This window comes from Orbicella franksi, chromosome 14 (assembly GCF_964199315.1).
Source record: "Orbicella franksi chromosome 14, jaOrbFran1.1, whole genome shotgun sequence".
NCBI classification, from domain to species: domain Eukaryota; kingdom Metazoa; phylum Cnidaria; class Anthozoa; order Scleractinia; family Merulinidae; genus Orbicella; species Orbicella franksi.
This window is the reverse complement of record NC_138158.1, coordinates 5,880,186-5,907,988: the sequence shown is the minus strand read 5'-3', so window position 1 is coordinate 5,907,988 and position 27,803 is coordinate 5,880,186. Positions and strand designations below refer to the sequence as shown.

Genomic DNA, 27,803 nt, shown 5'->3' with positions numbered 1-27,803 from the left:
ATTTGTCTCGAAAGACCTAAGAACCCCTCGCATCTCTAAACATGAATTAACAAATGCGATGGATTTTGCATCTGTCCAACTCTTCTCCGTGGCTGTAACATACCTTGGATTGTATCTTGCTAGAAAGTGCGAAACTCAACAAACTTCCAAACAAACTGTTATGCAAGATTACACCTTTTGCTGTTTATTTACAGAAAATATCCATTCATTGGTGTCCAAATTGTTTTAACATGGTCAAGATACTCTCATTAACACCAATATGACCTTCATTTGCGCGTTAGACGTTCAAGAATAACCGATTTGTATATGTACGCTCATTTGCATTTTTGGACAATCATGCGTGCAACGGCCTGAAAAAAGGCCATTGCAACAGAAGTCTGGGGTCAATACAACTGATCAATAGTCTGTACGTACGCACTATGTCTCAGTGGACTCAGTTCTTGTTATGGGGTCTTATCATTTTACTACACTCTGGAATCTACGAAGCGAAGGATATTAAGATGCTCGAAACTAAGGTAAGCTTAATCCTGTTTGATTGTTGCAGGTGGTAGTTTTGAGCAGTATTGAGCGAAATTGACAGACGGAAATTTTTAACAGCATAATTTTTCACCCTGTACACGACAAACTCTCATTCAATGTCTGTTGCGTGAGTTCAGATATTTGCTTGTGTGTAGTACTTAAAGCTTTTGGAGCAACTACACAATACAGAGCCACTTTTGAACGTCTGTATATTAAATGGCCAGTTTGGTTAGTTTGGCTCAGCAGTGGATAAAAGAACGATGAATAATCTACACACGCTTTAAGTCCTAGGTCTATATATATTAAGTGACTCGTTTGATCAGCCGCCGCCCACAACCAGACGAATAAATTAAAAATACTGGTTTTTGACAAGTTTTAACCGGTTTATGACTTGAGAATGACAGAAAGAAACGCTGCCCATTTACGAGACTGCTAACAATATCTGCTGCGCTGTGATTGGCCACAAAATTACAATTGGCATGGCAACACTGCACTGACATGGAAACCAAATAAAAAGCTATTCATTGTCAAAGGAGCACAATTTCAGGGTTGATAGGCAGGTTATTAAGCTTGAATTTTCAGTTTTTCAAAAACAGTTTGTTTATCTGCAGCTAGCTCGCGTGGTCTTGAATGAAGCCAATTTTGGTTTAATTCGTCTGTTTCTCTTGTCACTTAATACTTCTTAGAACTTTACAAAATTTCTGTAGTTTCTCTGACAAATAAACGGTGCAAAAGTCGCAATTCAAGTACATGATTCATCGAAAATATGTAACTAGAAAAATTGGATTGCGTGCAATCGTTTCCAATGACAAAACACCACGCATGCAACATGCTGACATGGTTCGCGCATGCACGATACGAAATTGAGCGATTGCGAGCAGAGGTTTCTCCCTGTCTCTCAATGAGCAGTAAAAGACGAGAACCTCTGTCTCGCAGGTTATATCGTTGATGTCTTGAGCTCATTTTGAGATTAATACTGTGAAAGTCAAAAAGCCGTGAATGCTTTGATTTGATTTTGACATGTCCATTGTGTAGCCCAATCAGATGCGAGGTAAAACCGCAGAGAAAGCAAACTAAAAAAATTAACGTTGAACCCTAACCCAAACAAATTAACGGTGTCTCCATCAATCACGAAACCACACTTCGATCGTTTTTCCTTCCAAAAACTGTCTGTTACCCTTTAGTTTTATAATCACTCGTTTAACCTGTTCTATTTGTGCAAGCTGAACAGGAAATTAACTCGAGCGACTTTAAATGGCGTGTGGCTCAAACCTGCACTCGCGGACTTGTAGCCTTAGGCTACAAAACCAGACAGCTCTTCTATATTCAACTTCATCGGTTACTACATTTGGCGATAAAAATTATAAAGAACCCTGATAACTCCAAACTAAAAAGATCACTTTCTATGCAAGGTGAGAAGATTTGGAAAAAAACGAGGTTAAGGAGCAAAATAGATAAAGTCAACTCCAGTTATAGCGGACACCCTCGGGACCGCGATTTGGTGTCCGTAATAGCGGGGTGCCCGAAAATTTTTATTTTAAACGATATTTACAGAAGGGTATCACATGTGTGTTCATTTTCATTAATTCCAGTGCCTTTTTCAGACCCGTTGTCGCACGTAAAGAGCGTCAGAACTTTATTTACAAACCGGAACAGAACTTAACAGAACAGAAGTTACGTATCCTTTATGTACAGTAGTTCTTCTAAGTACGTAAACAACAATCATCGTATGTTGCAGCAATGTCCACACATGCATCGTTTTGGTTTCCTACTGTACTGATGTACAGTAATCTACATTTCTGAAAAAAATTATTTTCAAGGAAAAACCTGAACATCAGCTATTGCTCGCATCAGCTATCACATTGCCTTAAAATATCGTTCCAATCGGCTCTGTGTACTTCTCCTTTGAATTGCAACTTCCCCCACTTTGTCGCCAAGGAGACTAAATTTATTAGCAACCTTAAACTCCCCTCGATGAATCAAAAAAGCAGAAATGTTTTGGACACTGTCCAGAACGTCCTTGAAACTTTTCAAAGTGGTTGTTTCGTTTGAGGTTTCGCTTTCACTTGGGGTATCTCGTCAGTTCTTTTTCCGTTTCACTGATTGATGGACAGAAGAGGCGGAAATCGACCAAAAGAGACAAAGACAATCTCAAAAAGCGGAAAAAATGGACTTGATATGTGTGCAAATGTTCCAAGATGCTGCTCGGTTTCCGCTATAACGAGAGAGAAAACAAGAAAATTGTGACGTTCGGACCGAATGAAGTGTCCGTAAGTCCGTAGTATTCAGTAGTATTTAACCCCTTGTAGAGAAAGTGTTGCCGCGGTGTCCACTGTCGCTGGTTTTCACGTCCCCGTCTTCCAAAAAGGAGGCCGAGGTAGAACCAAGCCGTCCTCTGTAATTGGGCAGGATTCAAGCTGTCGGCCGGTCCCAGTTCGCCGCTCTCAAATAGTTTCTTCACCTGCTCTTTCGAGATTGCATTTTTGTGGACGATGCCAGCTATTTTTCCCATTTTCCTTAGGTCTTTCACGAAAGCGTCTAAAACTTTATTCGCCTCGGTAAAAGTGGGTTCAGAGATAATGGAAAACGGTTTATTGTTTGGCGGCGAGCGAACGAAACGAACAGTGGCGACTCTTATGGATTTCGTGGATGAACGTTTGTAATACGTGCCATCTTTCTTCCTCGCAGACGTGTAAAAACACTTCAGACAAACATTCAATTCTTCTTTTGATATTTCTTCTATCGGTGCCACCAGGAATAGCAAGCCATTCTGTAAACATTTTGTTCTTAGGTAATTTTCATAAATGCGTAAAATCTCGGAAAACTTAGCGGATACGTACCGTTAAATAATTTCATCCCGAACTTTGTGGCTTTTTTTGTTGTTTCTGGGACGGTCTTGTCCATAATTTCTTAACTTTCCTCTGTGGATAGCCCGCCGAATCTGCTTCGTTCATCCATTTTTTTTGTCGGCGAAACTTGGCTTCCCGCGAAAAATTTTATGCCGAGCGACATTCGCCGTTCATGCCGCATTCATTTCCATATATGGTCAAACGCAGGCATGACGCCTGGTAACCGAGATCTAGTGAACCAATCAGAAAGCTAAAATTACATTATCCGTTGAGAATTTAACAAAGAGATTTCGCCAAGCCCAAAAGCGGAGTTCCTGGGCCGGGTTGTTCAAAGCCCGATTAAGCTAACCCAGGATAAGCGAGAATTTTGATTTTGTAACTTTGCGGTTAAGTTTTCTACATATTGTTTCGCCTTCTGTTTTAATTTTGAATAATCTCAAACTACACGAAACAAAAGCAGTGAAAACTTAACCAGTTGATTGCATCCTGAAAATAAGATATTATTTGATGCATCTTTCGGTGGTTGACTGAGAGTTTTTTTCATTGCAGACAGATTTTGACGATTTCCTCAAAGAGGCAGGCTCTAAACTAGTCGTCATAGACATCTACGCTGATTGGTGCGGCCCTTGCAAGACGATTGCATCGACATTTGCGGTAATTAATTGACAATGTAATACAGGTTTCCACAAACTTGTATGGTGAATAACGTACAGGAAAACTGAGCTGAGTGGCTATCTATACGTACTTGTAGTTTTAATCATCTGAAATATAAAACCCTAAATTTGTGGCCGGCCACAGAAATAATATCTGAGAGGTTCAGTGACAGAGGAATTTTAGCTTCAGTTCACGCCTAACTGTTCCTGCATTTTCTAACGGACAGATTAACTGTTGAATATTATATTTTAATAACTGGTAGAGCAGTTTTCAATTGAGTGTCGTAAAACCAAACCCAAACCAATTACTTCTCAATTAGACTACTAAGCCAAGTTCAAATCGTAGTAAAACCAAAACCAAAACCAAAGTAATTGTCTAATTTCTTTCGACACTCAATTGAAAACTACTCTATATAAAATAATAGTGAGTTAATAGTCATTATCAGACACAGCAGCCACACTGTAGTACTGTGGTTTTCAACTGAGTGTCGTAGAACCAAAATCAAAGTAATTGCTCAAGCCAATCACAAAGGACACAGACAATACGGTGAGCCAATCACAGCTCTAAGTAATTAAATGTAGCTGATGCGAAGTGAGGGAAAACATGTGCGAACAAGTCACAATTGGTTTTGGTTTTACTTCTGATTGGATAAAAGTTGGCACGAGTTTTTTTAAGCCAATCGTGTAGCCGAGTAAGCACAAAACCATTACTTTTCAACACTCAAATGAAAACTGCCTTATGAATGAATGTTCATCCAACATTCTTTGGTAAAGTTGATACTATTACTCTGGATGATAATGACGTCCATCTTAGATTAGGTGAGGTTTTAAACACAAAATCTTTACACAACTGAATCAAGTTTAATGAACCTGGACTTAAACCAGGAACACCAGAATAGCAGCATATCGCTAACCACTAACTGTTAACGTGTTCCAGCTGAAAAACTAGCTATTATCTGTCGAAAATTATACTGAAATCCAACCGTAAACATGTACCTGCAGATGGCGTAGGGCGGGCGCAAAACAAGTGCAAGATACGCAAATGTTTTACTTACTGGGGAGGTGACAGGAAAAAATGGTAACGGGCACCGTAAAAGTTTTCAAAAAAGATCAATAACTTTAAAAAACGCGTGGTTACCACTACATTTTATGTTATATAATGGATATGGCAAACCTAATGAACATGTGATTAGTGTCTGGTTATGAGCAAAAGGTATTTAGACTGTATTTTACCTGAAGCAGAGGAAGGCTGTCAGAGACGCAAAAAGCGCTGTCGCAACGATTTTGTTATTAAAAATAAACCAAAAATGTTTTTTTTATGTCACCATTTACCATGTGGTTTTAAGAACTTTATAAATGTGTTTGCTTTTCTGTATGAAAAGGCGAATTCTAAGAAAATCTGTGAAGGAATATCCTTTTCTTCTTTTTCAGAAAAATGCTGATGCCAGCATTTTAGTTGAGATTCAAGGCTAATTATCTCGAAAAAATGCGTGGCCACCCCAATTTTTCTTTGTGGATTCCAATAGCCCCTGTAAAGATCTGCTATTTACTGGACGGCACATACATACGTGTCTTTGTCATCCATTACTAGAGTTCAGAGTTTCTACTTCATAGCTGTAATATCTACACTAGTCAAGTTTGATAGAATTACAAACATGCACATGTACTCATGAGTTGTCGTCGTTATTAACTTGATGTGCTCTGCACTTCAGGAAAATTGCATAAGAACCGTACTGATCTGGTCATCTTAAACCTGTCTGATAGATGTGTATGATTTTGTTCATTTTAGAACATGGCAGAGGAATTCCCAGATGTATTGTTTGCAAAAGTGAATGCCGATGAAAACTCGGTATGCTCTGTAATTAAAATCATATTTGTGTTCGCCTACATTGTTCGAAGATGTCTTTAAAGGCCTGTTGCAAGTGCTAACTTACCTTCTAAGCAAAAAGGTGCTTTGCCATCATTTAAATAATTAAGACAGTTTCTGCTGAACATTCAAGCAATATAAAACCAAAAACACCTTATAGCCGGCGTAATGACATTTTGAATATTGTAAACAAGAACTTATCGGGACTTAAGCACTCAAGCTGACTCTGGGGGATAACAATGAATTTGAATTTATCTATACTTTCATTAAAATGGACGTTCCACACTTGTTGAAAACAAAATGGCACGCTTTAAGGATTTTTAAGAGGTTTTGCTTTAACTTTCTTAAGAATGCTTAAGAGTTTAATTGCGGATTCACTTGGAGAAACATATTTCAATTCGTAGTCTTTAATAGTCTTTCATGTTTTTGCTCAGGAAACTGTACAAGACCTGAATATTTCAGCTATGCCAACATTCAAGCTTTACAAGAATGGTAAAAAGGTGTGTAACTGGGTGTAGATTGATCATTATTGATGATCAAACAGTTTATACAGCTTTAGGGTTTTCTTATAGTATGGCTAGTTCTGCCAGAGGGTAAGGGGACCAAAATCTGTGCCCTGATTGGCTGTCTGAGCAGGTAAGATGGAACTGACTTGCCAGGGAACGGAAGGGGGGGTGGCCTGCTGTGTTCTTCAAGAAAAATGGTGTTCTTTAATGCCATAATGATATAGTAATCAGGCAGATTTTTCAGAATGACTCAGACACTCAAGAAAGGGAACTTGAAATCCAAAACATTTCCTGGGGAGCATGCCTGGGTGTGGGAACTCCCTTATATGGGCTATATAGGTATGTGCGGCCCTAAAGGGTATTGTTTTTCAGCCGTTTTGGTCATAAATAGGAGATCGTTTTGGCCATTTTGGTCTTAACTGGGGTATGGTTTTTGTACTCTAGTCTTGAATTGGGTCTTTTTTTAGAAGAAGATACTTTTTCGTCGTATTTATCGATACCCTTCAAAAATTATGTTTAGGGCAACTGTGCTAGGCCTAATGGTCATAAATAGGATATCAAATTTTTGGTCAGGTCATAAATAGGGTAGAGAATATTGCAGATTTTGGTGATAAATAGGGTAAGGGTTTTGGGAAGCGGGCCGCACACCCACACAATTATCCTGGGAGTATCATTCCCCCCCATAGGGGAGCACGAGAGTGCTTGAAATCAATCTTCAATGTAAGTAGTACATGCCCAATATTGTGACATGGGCCCTTCTGTTCTGTAGATGAAGCTTTAGTGTGTAATGGTTACCACTTACATGTAAATAAAAGCTAATCGACCCATATGTGGTGTTTTTCGTCTTCCTGGGCCTTCTGAAGCGTCTTTTTACAAAATGACGTTTGGCATTTCGCGACAGCCCACTACTTTCATGTGGTTCTAATAATAATAATAATAATAATAATAATAATAATAATAATACTGTCGCGGCTAATCGCCGTCGCAAAGTACAGCAACGACGCAGCTCAACAAGGTCGAACCGAAAGCATACATACTCAAGGTGTTTCAGTACCCATTAAGTCTGGGGTGAAACCCAAGTTTGTGACTATTCCATTTGTTTATTATGTTGTACAAAATGGTTCTACACGTAACTGATAAGTCTAGGGATGAGATCCTAGTGTGTGACCATTCATTTGAAAGCTATTGAGCAGTACTGTCATGTAGTTTTAAACTGTTTATTACGCTGTACAAGGTGCTTCTAACTTTTAAGTCTGTAGTTGAAACCCAAGTTTGTGACCATTCAAATAAAAGCTATTGAGCAGATCTTTTACATCTGGCTACAAGCATTAAGATTCTATCTTGGGTACAACGGCTTGTTTTGGATTTCTTGTCAATGTTTTGTCAGGTGAATGAGTTGGATTTTTGGGGTTTTTTGCAGATAGATGAGTTAACTGGAACAAATGAGGTAGCACTGTGGGAAAAGATCAAGGCAAACAAGTAGTTTAAACATAATGACAAGAACTTTTTTGAATTTAGTTTGTATGGACTTGAAGGCATTTGGTAATTGAAAGCAGAATTTTGACAGCATTGTTACTCAAGTCAACGGGCTTTTTTTCGTGCACGAGTTGAGAAATCAATCTTTCTGCCCTATAAAATGATTTGGACCGAATTAGAGCTGTAGCAGTGAAATTTATAATTCATGTACAACAACTACAGCAAGGACAACTTTTACTTGTACCCAACATTTTGACCAGTTAAACTAATAAACAAAACATTTTTTAAAGTAACCATAAGGGGCTTAATCATATTCGAGAAAACAATAATTTTTTTTGAAGGGCTGGGTACTTACAGAATGCTTCTTCGCACACATAACACAAAAACCGAAAACTGAAAACGGAAAAAGAGAAAGCAGAATAACAGTTTTGAACAAAGCCGACACAGTTAATAGGGAGTTTAAGAAAACCACGACGGCAACGGCAACGGGAACGTCGCTAAACAAAAGATTTAATTAGGAGAACAATGGCTGTGCACGTGCGTTATAATTCTTGATACATTTCTTTACCGTCCTCGGCAAAACAACAACGTGACATGACCAAATTCTGCGTTGTCTGGAGAACGTGAACCACGACGACTAATTTTTTAAAACATTATTTCAAGTTTATCGCTGTGTCCCAGATTCAGTTTCGTGAAAGTTTTGTCAGTGATAAACAAAGTAAATGACTTTAGAGTATCGCGAGATTCGTGGGTAAAATATAAAGTCATTTTTTAATCGACGTTGTCCTCAGCGTCGCCGTCGTAGCTTCTTAAACTCCCTAATAACTATCAACAAAACCTCTTTTTAAGTTATTCTTAAATTGCGAAAGATAAGAGGTTCTCCCAGGGGTTCTAGAAGAACATGGGAACAGGATAATTTCTTTAATGGAAACAAGGGTTTTTTTTGTATTAATTTGAGAGAGCAAGGGATGTTTCCTCTATTGACAGGAACTTAGGCAAAAATGAAATTTATTAATGGGGAACAAAGGAGAACATGCACCATTTTAAGGGATCAAGGGAGTGTGCATTACCCCCTCTGGGGGGGAGGTGCCCTAAGAGATAGTAATCACTAGTATTATTCCAAATGTACCAACGCATACATGTATTCTTGGCTTGCACGTGACGTCATCATTTTCTAAAATATAAAACTAAAGAGCCACCAAATTTGTTATCCTCATCAAGCACAAGAGGGGGTAAAGTTATATCTGTTCGCAACTTTTTAGCTCAGTACTTTGCTTCGTCTGGAAACCAGCGCATTTTGAATTTCAGAGCTATGGCGGTGCGTGACATAAAGTTAAGAACGCGTTTGTCGAAAAAATATACTTATCTCGTTATTTTTAGCCTATTCAGAAGTTAAAGTATTAGGAAAAGTGCTTATGTAAATGCTTGTTTGTTCAGTACAGATAATCAATCGCCTTGATAGCCAAAGTAAGTTCCAGATGTTTACACTATTTTCCGGCCGCCATGTTGGTGTCCCACGGAGGTACACCAACATGGTGGCTCCATACTGGGTTCTGTAAATTTCTGCAAAATATTTCGACGAATGTCTGAAGTTTAGGAGAACGCACAGACGTAAAACTTGGAGAAGTGTCTTCTTTATCAATCTCCTAAAACATTATAATTTCTTAACTTTATCCACTGAATGGTTTCGACTTACTTTTGTATTGCGTAATAGTGCAAGCCAAGAATAATTCACAACGAGGATCTAGCGCATGAAAATGGCCCTTAGGCAGTTTCCTTTACTCCAGTAGTCCAAGCCAAATTCCTGCCGTTGTAAACACTCAACTGAAATTTACAAGTGGTATTCAGTGTATACGATGGAGAAAGGGAGAACTGCTACTCCGAATAATTGCGAGTAGCAGTCGTCACTTAAAATAATTTTTATGTCTACAGCAACTTTTTAAGTTTTTTCAGTTTTTATACCTCCTGTTATCCCCCCCCCCCCCCCTCCCCACTCCATTACCATGTGGTTTTTCAGTGTTCTTTTCGAGACCATGTGGCCAAATTAGAACCTTGTGATTGCTTAGTAGCTATAATAATAATAATATCTTGATTGGCCACTCCCTTCCCAAAAGGCGGTTTTTAGGGCCCAGTGGAAACAAATGATGAAAGAAATACAGTGTCAATAAACATAACATGGTTCAAAATCCCATCTGGCAGGAGGCAGACCATTTGGTTATTTATAGACGTGGCCAATGATTTGCAACTGAACTCGGAACACAGATGACAACCGCCACCCGATCCGGATCGATCCATTTCACTTTGCGCCTGCACTCACCTCACAGAGAATTTCAAAAACGAATGTTTCGAGCCCCTGTGGAGGATAGAGCTAGTGGCCAGAACGTTAACAGGACTTAAACCCTGAACTTCCGGATTTCAAGTCACTCGGCCATGGTGTTCCCGGAGAGTATGATCTATCATGTTACGTGCAAATTTTGATGCGTCAAAACACATTCATGACATAGATATCCTTTATTAAAGTGTCGGGTCGTTCTAGCGCGAACGGCACTAATCGGGGACGGATAAAATACAATATTGCTAACAAGTATTTCAAAAATTAAAACTTTAAGATGGTTTCAAGTCCGTATTGCGCAGTCTCAGCACCTTAGTGCTTGTTAGTCTCACTCGATGGAATGCGAACCAATGCTATTCTTTATGAACCACTTACCTCATCTTTGTGGTATTTTAAATTCCTTTTCCAGCAGTTTCTTTGAATTTCACAGCTATGAGTTCGATTCATCAAGTGATGCAAGAAAGGATGAAGCATAAAACTTCCCATCCATAATGGCGGTTGACATGAAATTCAGTTCATGTAGCTAGTTGCGATATGTTACATGTGACGTCTTACATGAAGCAAAAAAAAAAAAAGTGAGCAAACTCCCGAGAGTGCGCAGTACGGACTGGAAATCATCTTTTTAAAAGATTCATAACATACGGCATTTTCCATAATTTAAAACTATCTAAAATATAAAATTATTTGCAGTTTAATTTTTATACAGTGAGAACTAAGTTGAACATACTTTACAATCTTTCCCACATCTCTCTAACACAGGTCACATCCTTTTGCGTATCATGGCTCTAAAAGCTGACAAACATTTGATGGTTTTTTTCCATAAAGAAAGGACTGCATTGAGAGCGCTAAACATTTCTAAACGAGCTCGCCTATTTGATCGATTAAATTTCTGTTCGGTGGGTATTCCATATATAAAACAAGCACGCTACGCCCTGGGTGGTCTTGGTACTTGAACAAAACAGCGTCTAAAGTGGAGGGGGGCATGTTAGTTACTTGCTAAACCGAGATGTCGAACAACGCTGGTGCTCTTTTCAGAGCTGCTTTGTTGAACCACTTCACGGAACAAAAATTGAACCTGACCTGAACGGTCTAAGACCGAATCGAACTCTTGATTTCTTTGCGTAGCGGAAACGTCACGAACAGGAACGGACAAGATTGACAAGATTGACCCCCTCCGAATCTCAGAAACTCCGTTTTGGTTATTTGGTTTATTATTATTTCTTTAGTGTTTTTCTATCTTAGTAAACTACCATTATCAGATTTCCTTCAATTTAAAGGTAGTTTTGTACTCGGCAAAATGACTCAAAATACAGTGAAAGAACTCCTTAAATGGATTGAAGAACGTTGATGAGGTAGGTTAATTCCTTATTTGTTTTCATTTTTCTTGGTAATCTTTTAATTGTAGAACATGCCGGCAAATACATTGTCAGGGCGCTGTATTTGTTGTAATTCTCGGTATAAATCTATGAGACAAGTCATTTTTGGCTGTGGGAAATTGACAGTTAGACGATGAATTCAGTGTTTTATCAACCGTTTGCTATACAGGGCTCATATTGGACTGAATTATTGTATTTTCTCTTGATTTCTTTGCGTAGCGGAAACGTCACGAACAGGAACGGACGAGATTGACAATATTAAAAATACATTGTTTTAAAACCAATTATCGAAGTGCTGAGTAATTATGACCTATTAGCTGGAGTCAAATGAATCATCGGTAACTACTTGGAAAACCTGACATCGGTAGATAGCACGATTTATCAACCGACGATGAAGGAACTAAAGAACGTGGTAGGTTTATAACCAACTATAATTGATGATCAAACGAACAGCCATTTTCTGTTAAATCGATTTAGCAAACAGAACGATCTTGAACTCATTAATTCCAAGTCATGTCTTCAAAATGCTTCCTCAGTTTTTTTTTTTAAAATAAGTCTAGTTTGTTTTATGATTTAACGATTTCGAATATAGGAACTGGGCTATGGACGTCAAAGTGATAACTTTTGGGCTGAATTTCATAACAGAATTTCCATTTGGTGAGCGCTCAAGAAGCGGGTATATTTATGACTTCATTCTGTTATAATTTAATACGATGCTCGAGAGTCGGTTTTTCAGTCTACATAAAAAAGTTACGGGATGCACGGTTTTGTTGAGAAATAATTTAATATCAGATTCACAGTTTGACCGATAAAATTCTGAGACTTTTCCTTTCAAAACTGATTTTCAAACAATAAATTAAAATACGACTGGAGTATAATTAAAACCCACAAAATATATGTCAAAATCAGCTGTTGTTATTCTGAAAAGGAAATATGCAAATGAAAATTAATTGGCCATCTCAGAAAAACGTGATGGTTTCCTTGTGGATTTTCTAGTTTTACCGGCGACTTTGAAGGAGTTCACACGAGAGGCAATATGATCTTCTGTTATATTCTCCTTGAAAGAAGAGTTTGTTCTGAGCTGAGTCTTGACTTTGGCGAATTCAAACTTTGTATTGTCACTCTGTTATTTGCATTGTCGAAGGAAAGCAATATTCTTTCAGTTTTAATTCTTTTCAAAAGGGAAGCAGAACTAAACACGAAATCAATATCAGCGGGTTCTATTTAGACTAATCTCGTTCTAACCATCGGCGCTCTGTGTAGATATTAATTCGAGCCTCCTGTGATAAAAAAAAGCATTCAAAAGAGATATATAATTTAACTCAGTCTCGTTCAACACAAAGGATAGCACTACCACCTCTAACTCGACATTCAATAACCATAAAATATATTGATCGATAATGAACTGACGGCTTTACAAGTCAATTATTGTAGGATGCTGTTTTTGTTCCCGTGAGATAAGTATTTTTTATTTTTTTTTGGTAGGTTTGTTGATTCTTGATATCAATATCGCCCCTGATGATGAGGCGAGAATATCAGTGTTTATGATTGGACCACAGGCCTCCCATCATCTCAGTGTGTGGTCACAGGCTTCTAGGATTTTCCTACCATCATTTGAATGTGTGGTCATAGGCTTCTAATTTAGATTTTCGTCACGAGTTTATTCGTAACTGTCACTTGAAGTTCTAAATACCGTTTTTAGAAAACCTGCAAGATTCTCGGAAGTTTGGCACCTAAGGCACGCACTGTATATAAGCACCCAGCACTCCTGTACCATGTGATTAAATTAGTTAACGCACTTTACCCCTGTATTTCTAGCTCTTTTGTGAGCCCGCGTTCCTTGCTCTAACCGGACTCACAGAAACGCTAGAATTGGAGCCCAGTTTTCCTGAGGTTATTTTCTTGAGTTTTCAAGTTTTTTTGAAATTTTGACTGGGCAAAATACCTGTAGTTTTTTTGTACAATTATTAAAGGACTGAAGAACTAACTCAGAGTTTTAGAAGAAGTAAGTGCTCAGTTTTTATTAAACGGAAAATTATCCTGAAGATTCATGTCTCATGGCTGTAGCATATATTTAACTTTATCACTTTTCACAAGAAAATAGTAATTTTACTTCCAAGGTAATATACAACCCGCGAAAATTTCCGTAATCAGCCCTGCATAAAGCATACGATGTTTGAAACAGGTTTCGTTCTTTCACAGAAAAAACTTAACGAATTACTCGGAAGCAGTGGAGACAAGCTGGTCGTGATCGACTTCTTTGCAGATTGGTGCGGTCCTTGTCGGGTGATGGGACCCAAATTTGAGGTAAACAATTGCTGTTGTTAAAAACCTATACGAATCTTCCAAGATGGCAGATCCAATATGGCGGAGCTCGTGACGTCATAGCCAATGATGTATAGCAACCTTCAGTTTCTATTCAAAGCAACATATTTTTAAGGTGTCTTATAGTAATTAAAAGGAGTCTTCTAATGTTTTACACAGGGTATGACTTAGTGCTTGTGCCCACAAATTTTATATAAGTGTATGGTTGCTAACATATCGTGGTTTCTTTGTATCAACGATCAAATGATAAAGTGGTAGTTTCATTTGACGCGAGGATCTCTCCATGTTTTTCACAGAAATTGGCCTCGGAGTACCCGGGTGTAGTTTTTGCGAAAGTAAACATTGAAAAAGCTAAGGTATGTCAATATTGAGAAACAAGATATGCTTTTTTATTAGATTGTTAGTTTGTTTTTTTTAATGATTGTATGCGTCGAGAGGAAGTTTGATGTTGTTGTTTATCGTGGGATATTTTTTATAGCAGTTGTGGCAATGGCAGACCAGTCAATCATAAAACACCCTTGAGACATGATCCAAGAAATCCTTTTAACCAATAGATTCCATGTTGCCTTGCGTCTGTTCAGTAGCAGATCACGAATAACGTCAAAATGTGGCTAGAACGTCTGTCCTTCAAGAGATCATAAGTAGGTGGAACCAATCAAAAAGCGAGTATAATTTGACTTATATTAATTATTATATAAATTAAAGGTCTTTGGACAATATTACAGGAAGCAAATAATCACTCTTAATGAAAGGATAGGAGAGAAAAGATGATTCTAAATTCAATTTTTTTTCAATTCTCTATTGTGTTTTACAGGAACTCGCCAACCTGTACGCGATCTCTTCCATTCCACATTTCAAGTTTTTTAAGAACAAACAGGTAAATAATTTCTTTCAATTTCAATAAATATTTAAGGAGTGTGAACAGCCGAGAGCACCAATACAATTTATCTGTCTAAGAAGTAACCAATCGCAACTTCTAACAACTTAATTTTTGAGAGAGCAGTCAAACTCACATTTAGGACCGCATAATCTCCAGTATTCTCAATAATTTCATCAAGTGCGCACGAGCCATTTAATTAAAGTTAACAATCAAGCAAAAGAATAGTTTGCGGGGGGGAGGGGGGAGCGTTGCTATAAAAATAGCTCGAACTAGGTACACGCTCCACCACTCTCCAAGTCATGGACTCCTGCCTGGTCGCCGCTCTGCCTCGAATTCGTCAGATGATCAGCAAAAATTACAAAAAGTTTCAAATTACTTTTCATATGTCACTACTAAGAATTTAAGCATTAGAAAATTGCCACAAGATTAACCTTTCTGCTTTCTACAACTTTCAATTCTAATTTACATTCAATATTTAAATTCAAGGAGGTGGATGACGTCAGAGGAGCGAATGAAACAAGCCTGAAAGAGAAGATCGAGAAGTGGCAATAGCAATATCAACGATGATGATACAAAATGTGCTGTGATAATTTAATTATGAATCCATCTCAGTCTATCAAAATCTTAATAATCCTCTCCATTTTTGGTTTATCATAAACTCTGGTGTGTTGCTACTTTGGTAAACTTTGATTTTGACTTTTCCTTCGATCATTCCATACATTCCTGATTTACCGTCGATCCTGTATGCCTAGTTACAATAGAAGAACTAAATTATTTTATTATTTACCCCTCCCCTGCCCCTTTATGATCGACTTCGCAAATTAGGACATGGGGAAAGGGACTGGAAACGAGCCATGCATAGCGCACATGACCAACTTGGACGCATGCACAGAGGAACTCATGGAGCAAAGAACTCGTATTTTCTCAGAGTATTTTCTCCAGTAAGTTGAGTTTCTCGGAATTATATTTTAAGGAGTCAAATGTTGTTAAGTCGGAGTTTCTACAGTCCATACAACACTGACGTTCTTAGTGAAGCTGACTTTTCCCATGCGTCTCTCAACAAGACAAGCTGGATGAAAAAAAAAAATACTATTCCTTAAATTTGGCATCCACATGCGAATGGCAAAATGACCTGAATGTAAAACAGAGATAAAGACAGCCGTCTTGAATAATCCATATTATCTGAAATTATTATTCTTGGAAAATAGTTTTGATGAGTATCACGAAAATTTTGACATTACAATAACAATGGTGAAGGTAATAATGAAAATGCTAAAAAATATTATGAAGGTAGATTGAACCTTTAATTTAAGCAGCTGACTGCACTTTCTAGGGTTTTATAGATTAAATACGCAATAAGGCTTACAGCGTTTATCGCAATTTTTCAGGGTTGGCCATGGGGGTAGTGGTATGCTAATGTACCTGAAAAGAAAAACCATTATACCCAAAATTTCCCTCGAATTCATGCAAATATCACAATTTGGAAAAAACAAGGAAAACTTTATTCCCACAAGAGGCCCAATTCTGGCGTCAAAATACCGTACACTCGATTTAAAATCCCCTGTATGCACAAAACCCTGGCCGACCCTGACCTTGAATTCACCGCAGGCTATTATTTTGCTTTAATTTCCTCTTCTTCGGCTCTATAGATATTGTTGTAATTGTTCCAACATCTTGATCTTTTATTTATCTGCATCCCGGCAACTGGGTTTGGTTTATCTACTTTAATTGTGATTGAGAAGCAATATCGAGTTCCTGTGTTCCGTACTAAACATCAGATACGTCAGATAATTAATGCACGGAATAAACCAATAATAATAAAGTGAAGAAAATCACTCGATCTTGAAAATGAACTTGAAGTCGGCGGAAATGTGATTTCCACAGTTCACCTTAAACTCCCGTCTCTGGATCCTGGAATCAGAAGAAAAAGAGAATTTGAAAAGACCGAAAATGAATCGATTCACTGCATTTTCTCCAAGTCCATCCCAAGTTAGCCTGCGGACAGGCTCCTGGTTGGGTTAACTGCGAGCTAGCGAGTGTGGTCTAGGGCGATTGGGGCTAGCCGAGAGCGGTCTGGTGATGAGGGAGAGCGCATGAGATGCGCATCGCTTCGCTCGCCGGATTTTTTTCCGCCCTCGCCGGGAGCCTGTTTGCAGGCTAATTTCAAGTCGACGTTCATACTAATTAGTTTCTGTGATCTGAAGTGGCTTGATCTTCGCAATGCAAAAAAAAAGCAATTAACACTCGCTGAAATTCGCTTCGATGAGTTAACACGGGTAGCATATGAACAGAAAAGAGAATAATTTTAAAGAACGAATTTTGTTTTTCATCCGTTTGAAATGCTCAAAGGAGCTACTTCACGGTTTGGGCATCTTAAAAAGTTTGGCCTAAATTTTTCAAAACCGTCGTTTGAAATCCGTGTTAATCTTCTCCATCCTTAACCATCCTTGTTCCTGTATGGTTTATTATTATCTCTTTGGTGTTTTTCTATCTTAGTATAAACTACTATTTTCAGGTTTCCTTCAATTTAACGATAATTCAGTACGTGGCTAAAATAACTCAAAATACTGTGACTAAGCTCCCTTAATACGCTAAAAAGGTTCGACTGACCAGCGGACACACCGCAAAATAAATTACACTCTGTAGATACAGCTTTCATAATTTAAACTTCATAGCACCTTCCTGTTAATTAAAACATACATTACACCCCTTACATCTTTTGTTAAACATTAGTCGAAGGGAAACACTTTTCTTCAAATACTCTTGACATGAACCTAACAAACTTGCAGCCATGTTTGAAACAAGTTATCCATTTACCGATTGTGTCGTGTTTGTGCCTGATTTAAAATCTGAACTGATATTTCTGTCTGAATTATAAACTCATTTTCAGTAATTAATGCGAAGTTATTCTTCGTTGTTGAATTAAGAAAAGCTATCTGACAAATACATTAGTTTCGCCCAATCAGCGGAAGGCTTGTTAGAGAGGAGGGAGCATATTAATTGGCGTAAAGTATTGTCTTCTAACATGGCTTCTTCGTAATGATTCATTCTTAGTATAATAAAAAAACGCAAATAGCTCGGTTTATCATAACACTCTCAGCGAAAACATCTGCATCACAAACGAAAACATCGACGTAAAAACGTACTGCTGTTGACAACGAGAGCTAATAGTCGAGGGCAACCTGGTTAGATAATGACCAAGTTTACTTTCTAAAACACAAGGTAAGTTTTGTGTTGAGTGGTGATCGATCGGCTGCACTCGTGGGTTGAATGTTTTTGTTTCCATTCAGTTCCTGTACATGCTGAAGATGACTGTATAATTGATGTTTGGTTCATCTAAATGCGAGCGATCGATTGAAGATGGAATTAACTGAAACTTCTTCAGGGTCATGTTTTCTAAATAAATTATGCCGTTCTCTAAGACGATTTAGAAATACTCGAGTTGAAATCTCGACTATAACGTTAAAAATAATCAAAACGAACTACCGTATATCGTGTTGTTTTCGCCGGAGAAAGCAGCTGTCGACGACCGTGGCATAGGTTTTCCAAAGGCGCTCATGGCATACTCCATTTATGACACTGTTTTCGTTTCCTGCATATTGCCATTCTTCAATTACTGGAAATCGAAAAATTCACAGAATATATTGATTCATTGTGGACTTTCGTACCCTCCAGGAAATCAGTTCGAAGCTACGATGCAATACAAAAAAAAAACGCAAATTAGGTGAGGAATCTGTAAACATTGGTGCCATCTTCCGTCAAAATAGACATCTTAAACTGTGTATATTTAGAATTGGAATTAAAAAGGTAAATGCAATCTCGTTTTAATCTAGATAATTTTTTCAATAGGTGTTTCGATAAGAAAGCACTGTTTACAAAAAATTTAACTACTTGCACGAAATAAGGAATAAACTAACAAAAATCAGCTGTCGAGTTGTGCAATGGGGCAGCCATCTTGTTTCCAGACGTGTCATTAACTTTAATCTAATATATGCCCTTTCATGCACTTTCGAATTTTAATTTTCTTATGTCGGTTATCTTATCATTTGTATCGCTAGCCATTTGGCCTTGCGGACAATACCTTCCTTTCAAATAGCATTCATCATGGGGCCGGGAACTGTGCTGTGCTTTTCAATTATAACATACATAATAAAATATTCTGGCATAGCAAAAAGCGCGTCTTTAACTACCTTTCAGAACAAGGCTAGCTATTGGCTACTAGAATAACAGACCGAGCAGGTTACATCAACACTCTTAGCCGGTAAAAAAACAAATAAACTGAATAGTGGCTGTACTGTTTGTAATTGACGACTGAAAATGGATCCAGGAAGTCGTTTGGAGGTAAAAAAAAAAAAAACGCAATAATATAAACCACAGATAGTTAAATCTCTCTTTTATTTGTTGTCTAGGGGGCGAACCATAAATTTGAAATTATTGGCAGCGTCAAGGTGGAAATAGGTCGGAATCGCAGGGAAAAAATACGTAAGTAAAATCTATATCCTGTACAAAAGAAAAGATTTGTATTGAGTCTTAGCCATTGCATGAATGTCTCATCGTCTTCACTCGTTTTTCAGTCGTGAACATGCGTTTAGCAGTCGTATTCAATCCTTTTTCGATGGCTTTTTTGTAGTTTCCCTTAATCGCTTTGCAGTCGTCTATGCATTTTGCAGTCGTGCGAACCCGTTTTGAAGTTGTGTTCAGTCATTTCCCAGTCGTTTCCACGCGTTTTAGTTCGTTTTGTAATCGCATTATCTGGGAGTTTGTAGTTGTCCTCGCTCGTTTTGTGATTTTTTGTGGTTTTGTTTACTAATTCATTCGCTCTTTTTGCACTCGCGTTTAATCGTTTATGTTCGTGTCTATCGGTTTTTCCTTGCTGCAAAATCGTCTTACGTTCGTGTAAACTCGGCATGCATTCGTATTCACTCGTTTTACAGTCGTGGTTACTCGTTCAGTTTTTCTTCCTCTCGTTTAATTAACAAACGTTCTGCATTGTTATCTTATTATGTAAACTTATCAGCAATGAAGCGTATGAATGCTAATTTTCACACTGACGTAAAGATGATATATTGGTTGTCAAAAATTGTTTTAATGCGTATTACATAATCACAATAGATCCCAACCGGTGGACTTGGTGACCAAACTTTTGAGTTTGTTATAATTATTACAGGTATGATCTCGCTAGAATAAGACATACATTTTATTTAATATAATATTCATAAGCTTATTGCAAATCAGAACTGACTGAATAAGAAATTTTAACTCAAGTTGAGTCGGAGCGCAAGCCCGTATTTACATTAGGTTTAGTCGTACGTTGACCAATCAACTGGGCAATCTTCTGCTCAGGTAGGTTCACAGAGCTCTGTCGATCGGTTTTGGCAGCTTAAAATCAAAGAATATGTCTTTGGAAGGTAAACATACGGTTTCAAGTTGCCAAATCCAATGGCTCTAATTTGTCGACTTTATAATAAGTGTGAGATAATTACGACATTGTGTTATGACATTCGCCTCAGGTCATCTCTTTGACAACAAAACAAGTGACAAACGTGGCGATCACTTAAAATGGTAATCTTTTAAGCTTCGCATTTGATTCTTGGTTCCGTTTGAGACGCCGATGAAACAAACGACACGCTGAAACCTTAGTTTGTCATTTGATCTCCAGATTGAATCACGATCCTTGAAAGCCGCTTTGCTGTGGAAATCTACAAGTTTTAACAAATTCTGAAGGACATGGAAGAGATCACAAACAGGGTATGTTGAGTTAGATCTTAACAAATGTTGTTAACGTTAATTCGAAACGGTCGCCTACTATCGAAGAGCGATCGATCATTTGAAGACTTAACACCAAAGAAAGTTTTGAACAAAACTGCACGTTACCTCTTACAAAACAAGTAAAAACGACAAAACTTTAGGTCGAACGGGAAACTGCAGGAATTTCAAGTAAACTTCTGCAACTTTGAATCTAGAAAGCAAAATTAACTTAAGGGCACCGGCTAAATAATCTAATTAGCATTATTACTTTATTGCTTTTTTTGGATAATTTAAAACCGTCTAGAGACGTTGACCTAACTTAGATCGCCCACTCTTGTAGTCGTTAAAGCCCAATCCGCGGCGGAAGACCAAAAAAATTGGGTGATAGCAAGCTTAAAGTTGTATACGGTAGGACCTTTTCTCCGCTCGCGACAAGAAATCTCTTTATTAACCTTTTAATCGTGGATTACAAGTAGCACGAATTGTTTATGTTCTGTGGTTAAATTAACCTTTAGTACAGTGTACCTTAACAACTTGAGTCTTTATATTTGTGAGTCAACTCTAACGTGCCCATTTTCCAGGTCTTGGCGTTTTGGTATTTTATAAACAACCGATTGGAATTTTCGTGACAAATAGACAAGGAAGGTTTTTTGAAAAGCTTTATCACGTAGTTTCCGTGACTTTCAGTTTGCTAATAACGTAAGTATGACGTTACAAAATAATTCTTACGTCATCCTCGTTCCCAGGTCTCTCTCTTTGATGAGGAAGTAACAGCCTTACTAAAACTATATTCCTCTTGTATTCCTAAAAACATAAATTCAAGTTATTTTGAGCTACGACACAATATGTCAAGGACTGTTTTGTGCGTATAAACCAGTTTGAATTACGTTGAAGAAAAGCTGGAATTAAACGCTTACTATGACAAGAAAAAACTTTGAGAAAGTGACAACAAACCGAAAACGGAAAAAATGACTCAACCTCCTTCCCAGGGTCTCTCATCTTACCGCCCCCTGGGAACGAGGTTGAAAATGACTAAGATTTGGCGAGATATCGACTGAGATCGATTACGAACGAGGAAATTGAAAACATTGCTACGTTTTCAAAATGCAACACTGATCCTTAAGGTAGCTCTCTTTAGCTGTTGCTATGTAACAGACGAGAATAACTCGAGTTTAAGTTGTGATAAGTGGGCAAAAGTGATGATTAGAATCTACAGGGGAGCCTCTCCACAACGGCCACCTTCGGGACAGAGCCAAGTGGCCATTACAGAGGAGGTGACCGTTAGGGGAGGTAAGGGTGTAATATGACACCTGCTTTTTTTTTTTTTGTCGGAGGTGCTACATGTTTTGGTCAAAAAATGCTTATTTTAGCATATGTAAATCAAAACGTATCAATACAACAGAAACTAAACAGAAACAGAGACTAACGACGCGCGTCACGGATCAAGTTTATGGCCTTTTACTATAAATGATTAAAAATGGGGTTTTGTAAACACCGTTCGTCAGTCGATGATTAACTTGGCCTTGTAGAGAGGTTATTTTGGCCGGTTGGAACGAGTTTTAGTGGCCGTTGTTGTTGTGCAGAGGTGGTCGTTGTAGAGAGGTTAAAATAAGAGTGAATGTATGGACTGTCCGCCGGGACCAGAAAAAGTGGCCGGTTCAGACAGGTGGCCGTTAGTAGAGACTCGACTGTACTCAAGACAACAAGAGCACTACATTTGTATGATAGGGAATAGAGATGGGCGCTAAATCGAATCATTTACAGTACTGTTTTTATACCACGATAATCATGTAATTGTTTTTTCCAGTGCACTACTAACCATTAGGTATCCGACCTAGCTTATTCTCTGTTTAATGGGGTTTTTTTTCGTATATTTTAACAGCAGGAATATGATCAATTCATTAGAAGTCCAGACAACAAGGATAAGCTGATTATAATTGACTTCTATGCCGAGTGGTGTGGTCCTTGTAGAAAGATAAAACCATTTTTGAGGGTAAGTCCATACAGTGATATTAATCTGTCCCCAAACAGTTCTTTTCTCATGAAGACATGATTGCTCATCGCAGTTATATACACAACTTATGTAGTTGTGAAATTGAAGCCTGGAAAAAATTCAACCGTGACCAGCTCCCAATTGGCTTGATAGCTCGGTTGGTAGAGCACTGCACCGGCATCGCAGAGGTCATGGGTTCACTGAATCTCGTTCAAGCCTGAATATTTTTCAGACTTTAATTTAATCTCTCTGATGTTCACAGGTAATGAATTCCGCAATAAATCACTGCTGTAACTGAAACTGCGTTTCAAATAATTAGTAGGCGGTCTGTGCAATGTCAATTTACCGAAAGGATTACGCAAATCATAGTCCCTGCTTTGTTCGTTGGGTTCTGCAAGTACACTGGAACAAACTCGTTAAGGGATTTAAACATCATCCCCACAGAGTCTAGACAGTGAACCAATGGGAACTCCGAACCGTTGGCAAGCGCGGGAAAAGGCGGGTGGCGGCGGTGATGGTCTTGCATTCGATTGGCTGAATAGATGGCTCAAGTTTTCAAAATAAACCAATCACATAGCTCATTAAAACAAGACCAAAGCGATACCAGATTACTTTCGATGCACATGCGATACTTACTTTCTTGTGGTACGTGACTAACATTTTCTGCTCATGAATTAATTTGATTTTTTTTCCTCATGTCAGAAACTTAAGGAAAAGTATCCAGAAGTAATCTTTGCAAAAGTGGATGTCGATGACGCTGAAGTGAGTAGAAAAATTCGTAATAAAATAAAAAAGAAACAAAACTTTATTATTTCCTCTTTAACATTTTTCCACCTTAATAAATTAGCATTTGTAATTCGAAGGTAACGTATATTGTGACAAAGTCCCTTTTAATCACCTCATAACAAGTAAAGAACGATTTATATATTTTTCAGTTATTAGCAGAGGAAGAGAAGGTCGAAGTAATGCCTACATTTTTCTTTATCAAGAACGGGGACAAGGTAACAATAATTAAAAGGCCTCTTTTTAAAATTCGATAGGGTAAATTTTTTCCTTTCATTCGCTCCTTTTTTCGACGTGTAAACCATATAAGGGGTAGCGCATTGTCCTTCAAAAACCATGGGCCTCGCAAAATTGTCGTCGAGTGCGTGTCGCAATCTCGATTTTTCTCGTAAAGCTGTCTCGGAGTCTCCATATTTTGTGCGGTCGAAGAAAGTATCAATTAGTTTTTTGTGTTTATAAATGACGACTGAGCGTCTTAGGGTCTGAACTTCTCTCGCTCGAGTTTAAAACTTCGTCTCTCGGAGTTTTCCTGAGTCGCCATTTGAAACGGCGAAAACCCTCTGAAAGTTGTCAAAATTAATCAAGAATTTTTCAGTGAAAATGGTGCAGCATTCTTCACTGCTTGATGCTAAACGCTCCAGCTTCTTCGCGTTTTGCTTTCGTTAATTCTGACTTTTAACTTTTCTTCAATTTTGCTTTTATTTTTCAGCTTCACGTACTCAGCGGGTCGAACGAACAAGATTTAGAGGAGAAAATAAAGGAATTCAAATAACCGTTCCTAAGCTAGCAACTTGTGACTTGTCCATACAGTATAATTTGTAGGCACAGTATAGCTTATTATCATGATTTTAATAGATGTATAACTGTTTTCCCAGTAACGTGAAAATTCAAAATACAATATTGTTGGTAATCTCGTTCTCAGGCCCTTCTATCACTTCAAGACCAGTATAAAATAAAATAAAAGGGCCCTGGAGGCAAGTTTGGACCGATTAAGGCGGAATCATTTGTCTCGTGTTTGTTTCAGACCATAAAGATTACAACTCATCACCCCACCCCACCTCTACTATTTAAGTGAAACTACCATCCCCTGAAGTTGGGAGCGTACGGACGATTTAAGTGGGAACTCTTCTGTAGGAGGCGCGGTGACCTCATGGTTAGTACGCTCGTCTCCGGATCGAGCGGTTCGGGTTCGAACCCTGGCCAGGGATATTGTGTTGTGTACTTGGGCAAGACACTTTTACTCTCACAGTGCCTCTCTCTACCCAGGCGTATAAATGAGTATCGGCGAACTTAATGCTGGGGGTAACCCTGCGATGGACTAGCACCCCATCCAGGGGGGAGTAGAAATACTCCTAGTCGCTTCATGCTACGGAAACCGGGATAAGCTCCGGCCTGATGGGCCTCTTGGCTCGTATACAGACTTTACCTCTTCCTTGCATAAGGTGGCTGCGCCCGCATTACTAACTAGCGGCAGTCAAAGCGGAGCTGTCCTACCGAGACGAGTCTGTTTCTTTCGCTGCTAACAAATATAAAGACAATGCAGCGTTGCTTTGGTCTCTTCTAACGAATTCTGGGTTGAATTTTACGAGCAACAGCATGTTTTGTTCAAAACGACACACTTATTATCCTACTTGGCGACAGCGATCGAAGAGCGAGTTGCCGAATGCAGGCGACCCAGTTTTAAATTAAAAGCTTGAAGACACAGAATGTTTCAAGTTTTTCGCCTTTTACACACTGCAGATGAATCTGACATGGTTTTTGGGAGTTATACGCTGTTTGTGTTATATTCTTTATAAATTCCTTTTCGTGAATATTTAATTTCGTCTCCAGTGATAAAAGATGCCCGACTTCAATGCCTTCGCTGTTAACATGCATTTGACGACAGGACAGTACAGTTTTCCTGCCTGTTGAATCCTGATTGGTGATTTCAAATTTCCGGCGCACCGGCCGTCTGCAAGGACGGACGATTTCCATGATTAGCCCCTGGGATTGCATTTAGATTTAGCTCGGGGAAGCGGGATGGAGAAGGTAACTGAAATTCTTTCCAATTTGATCCCTCCACAGAAGAGGTATTTCATTTGTTACTTTATGCTCAGGGACCTCGATAAAGAATGAAGTTACTCCTACTGGAAGGAATGATAACGCCTCCCATATAATTAATTCTTCCCCACTCCATGTTGCCCCTAATCTGCTAAAAGTTGGCCATGGTCGGTATCAGTCTACACTCCACGGTAAGTTTGTGAGAGGCTAAAAAACCATTCCCTTTGTTGACCCCCATGGCCCATATAAAGGAGTTGTCCCCCCGGAAGTGTTTGTACTATTTCATGGGCAAATATTAAACAGGTAGTCTTATTTGAGCTATTTTCCTTAACCGTGTTCATTTTTGAACAATATTACCGTTCCATTCAATAGGCGCCGTCTGAGATAGATTGCAACGAGTTTCCATTATTTGGCATGAATACGAGCTAAATGAAAATCTGTTGCTTTTAATGTACACAGACATATATTAATTAGATTTCACTTGATTGAATGAAGGTAAATTTCTTTTGTCAAATGCGTTTATTGTTTTCCCAATGGAAGACATTTATCATAAGGCAAACAGTGGCAATCACAGGCTCAATTGACTATACTGATCTTGAAATTATAGCTTCAAAGAAAATTCACTACCATCATTTGGGGTCGCGATTTGTTCCGAAACATGACTTCTCCAAAACTCGTCTTTTTGCTCGGGTACATACATCTTGCGTTTCAACGAAAAACATTATGTGGCGAGGGCGTGAACCGAAGGACAGAAGCCAATTCCCATTTTTGCGAAATTGAACAACATGAAAATCACTTGCTTGAGGCACCACTTATAAGCGCCACAAGAGTTCTCAGTGAAGTCGAACGTGCTCTTGGCTGCACGTGTTAGACACTCGGTTTGTTTGTCGTTCAATGTTGAGATACCCAACCAGCTTAATGGGAAAACAGGTCTCCTCTGCCAACTCCTTTCTTCTGGAATGCTTGGTAATTCACGGAGATTGAGACGAAGAGAAGGGTTTCATCATTACGGCTTTTCGGTAAGTCACCGCCCACCCTTTTAGGCAGCGTCCACACTACGCCGGAGGAATTTGAAAACGGAGATTTCACTCTGAAAACGCATCAAACTTTTTCCGTCCACACTACGCCGGAGGAATTTGAAAACGGAACAATCACCAGTTATTTTGGATTTGGTGTTGAGGAAAACTCAGGCAGGGAAATCACGTGATTATCGTGACGTCATCGTTTTCGAAAAGCTCCGTTTTCAAAATGTTTTCCGTCCACTCGAAAATGAAAAGCCGGCGTTTTCAAATTTCTCTGGTTTGTATCGAAGAGCGTTTTTGAAAAGCTTCGTTTTCGTGACGGATTAGCGTGGACGATAGCACTAACCGTGGTTCTCTGGGTCAGATTTTTTCCATATGGACCGTTTCAATAGAGACGGTCGTAGGCCATGTTTTTTTTTTGTTTTTGACTGCTATACTGATATTATATTACTTACTAACGTTCCTAGCTTGCTCAAGCCGAACTTGGGAATATCGGCCCTCGGTCGTTTTCGTACGGACCTCGCTGAGCTCGTCCCTTACTGCCACGACCCCGGGCCAATATTCCCCGGTAAGGTCGTTAGTGGAGTGTCAATGGAGTGTTCGTTGTTTTTGTCTCAAAGCTCGTCAACAAGGTGTTTTTGCTGCTGATAGAGCGTTTAAAATGCCACATGCAGATTTGAAGCCCTTATCCTATGTTGTGTTACTTTAGCCAGACGCAATATTTGAATTTTCCGTGTGAAAATGGAGGCAGCTGTTTACCTGATTACCACAGTGGTCTTTATAAGTGTTCTTGGCCGACTGACTTTGGAGGAAAAAATTGCCAGCTTTTAAGAGGTCAGTTAAAATTCTTATTCAGTCAGACCCGGCCATAGGCCATTATAGGGAGTGTCCCCCAAGACTTAACTTAATTTTCCTCAGATGAAACCGTCCTTATTTCTTTTCGATTTATTCTTATACTTTTTTAGTGTTTTAATGTCCTACTTTTATCCTTTAATTTGAAAGTAAACTTGAACGTCAGAAAAGTGACAATTTATTTTGTCTTTTGAGGCCACTATCGTTAAAAATGGTCATAAAAAACGTAAGAAGTTCATGCCAATGTGTTCATGATTCGTTGTAAGCTCTGAGGACTGGTAAGAGTTCTTCCAAGCCAGGACGCTCTTGTAAAGACATAAAAGACAAAAACAGCCACGCCCTTGTGGACGGAGAGTACTGGATCGAGCCAAATGGCATAGAGACACCGTTTACTCGGTACTGTGACATGACAACTGACGGAGGTGAGGGCTCTTCCTTTCAAAATATTTGGGGACGAGAATTCTGTCTTAAATTAATTTGGCGAGGTAATGTGTGAATTTTTGTTTTGTTTTGTTTTTTTTTGTTGTTGTTGTTGTTGTTTGTTCCCCGGGGTGGCTTGGATGGGAGCCAGAGGGACGTCAT

The 27,803-nt window shown here is 38.7% G+C and overlaps 4 protein-coding genes across 10 annotated transcripts in view; 3 read left to right on the top strand and 1 right to left on the bottom strand.

Annotated features, from left to right (window-relative positions):
• Positions 1–27,803, bottom strand: part of LOC145468117 (D-inositol 3-phosphate glycosyltransferase-like) — a 358,913-nt gene that overhangs the window by 162,685 nt on the left and 168,425 nt on the right. The gene's annotated exons all lie outside the window — the stretch shown is intronic.
• On the top strand, positions 289–9,844 carry LOC145468175 (thioredoxin-like). Its single transcript, XM_081451860.1, has 5 exons — positions 289–515; positions 3,918–4,022; positions 5,811–5,870; positions 6,323–6,388; positions 7,815–9,844. The coding sequence occupies exons 1-5, from the start codon at positions 420–422 to the stop codon at positions 7,875–7,877; spliced, it is 390 nt and encodes a 129-aa protein (XP_081307986.1). The 5' UTR covers positions 289–419; the 3' UTR covers positions 7,878–9,844.
• LOC145468190 (thioredoxin-like) lies at positions 11,375–17,579 on the top strand. Of its 2 annotated transcripts, none has more exons than XM_081451869.1 (5): positions 11,375–11,990; positions 13,781–13,885; positions 14,200–14,259; positions 14,718–14,780; positions 15,270–17,579. In XM_081451869.1, the coding sequence occupies exons 1-5, from the start codon at positions 11,970–11,972 to the stop codon at positions 15,333–15,335; spliced, it is 315 nt and encodes a 104-aa protein (XP_081307995.1). In that variant the 5' UTR covers positions 11,375–11,969; the 3' UTR covers positions 15,336–17,579. The 2 variants fall into 2 exon arrangements, with proteins under 2 accessions (XP_081307995.1, XP_081307994.1); XM_081451868.1 differs by having other exon boundaries at positions 13,064–13,885.
• Positions 17,789–24,878, top strand: LOC145468191 (thioredoxin-like). 6 transcript variants are annotated; one of them, XM_081451875.1, is made up of 8 exons: positions 17,789–18,005; positions 19,193–19,265; positions 19,896–19,950; positions 20,443–20,531; positions 22,417–22,524; positions 23,227–23,286; positions 23,460–23,525; positions 24,017–24,878. In XM_081451875.1, exons 4-8 carry the CDS (start codon positions 20,511–20,513, stop codon positions 24,077–24,079), a joined length of 318 nt encoding a protein of 105 aa, XP_081308001.1. In that variant the 5' UTR covers positions 17,789–18,005; positions 19,193–19,265; positions 19,896–19,950; positions 20,443–20,510; the 3' UTR covers positions 24,080–24,878. The 6 variants fall into 6 exon arrangements, with proteins under 6 accessions (XP_081308001.1, XP_081307996.1, XP_081307998.1 ...); XM_081451870.1 differs by having other exon boundaries at positions 17,791–18,005; positions 22,414–22,524; positions 24,017–24,876; XM_081451872.1 differs by lacking the exon at positions 19,896–19,950 and having other exon boundaries at positions 17,791–18,005; positions 22,414–22,524; positions 24,017–24,877.

Coding starts and splice junctions, on each gene's coding strand:
- LOC145468190 (XM_081451868.1), top strand. CDS start 13,751: ATGTTTGAAACAGGTTTCGTTCTTTCACAGAAAAAACTTAACGAATTA. Junction 13,886..14,199: donor TGATGGGACCCAAATTTGAG/GTAAACAATTGC, acceptor TGTTTTTCACAG/AAATTGGCCTCGGAGTACCC. Junction 14,781..15,269: donor AGTTTTTTAAGAACAAACAG/GTAAATAATTTC, acceptor TTTAAATTCAAG/GAGGTGGATGACGTCAGAGG.
- LOC145468175 (XM_081451860.1), top strand. CDS start 420: ATGTCTCAGTGGACTCAGTTCTTGTTATGGGGTCTTATCATTTTACTA. Junction 516..3,917: donor TTAAGATGCTCGAAACTAAG/GTAAGCTTAATC, acceptor TTTTCATTGCAG/ACAGATTTTGACGATTTCCT. Junction 4,023..5,810: donor CGATTGCATCGACATTTGCG/GTAATTAATTGA, acceptor TGTTCATTTTAG/AACATGGCAGAGGAATTCCC.
- LOC145468191 (XM_081451873.1), top strand. CDS start 20,511: ATGGAAGAGATCACAAACAGG. Junction 20,532..22,413: donor TGGAAGAGATCACAAACAGG/GTATGTTGAGTT, acceptor ATATTTTAACAG/CAGGAATATGATCAATTCAT. Junction 23,526..24,016: donor TTATCAAGAACGGGGACAAG/GTAACAATAATT, acceptor TTTATTTTTCAG/CTTCACGTACTCAGCGGGTC.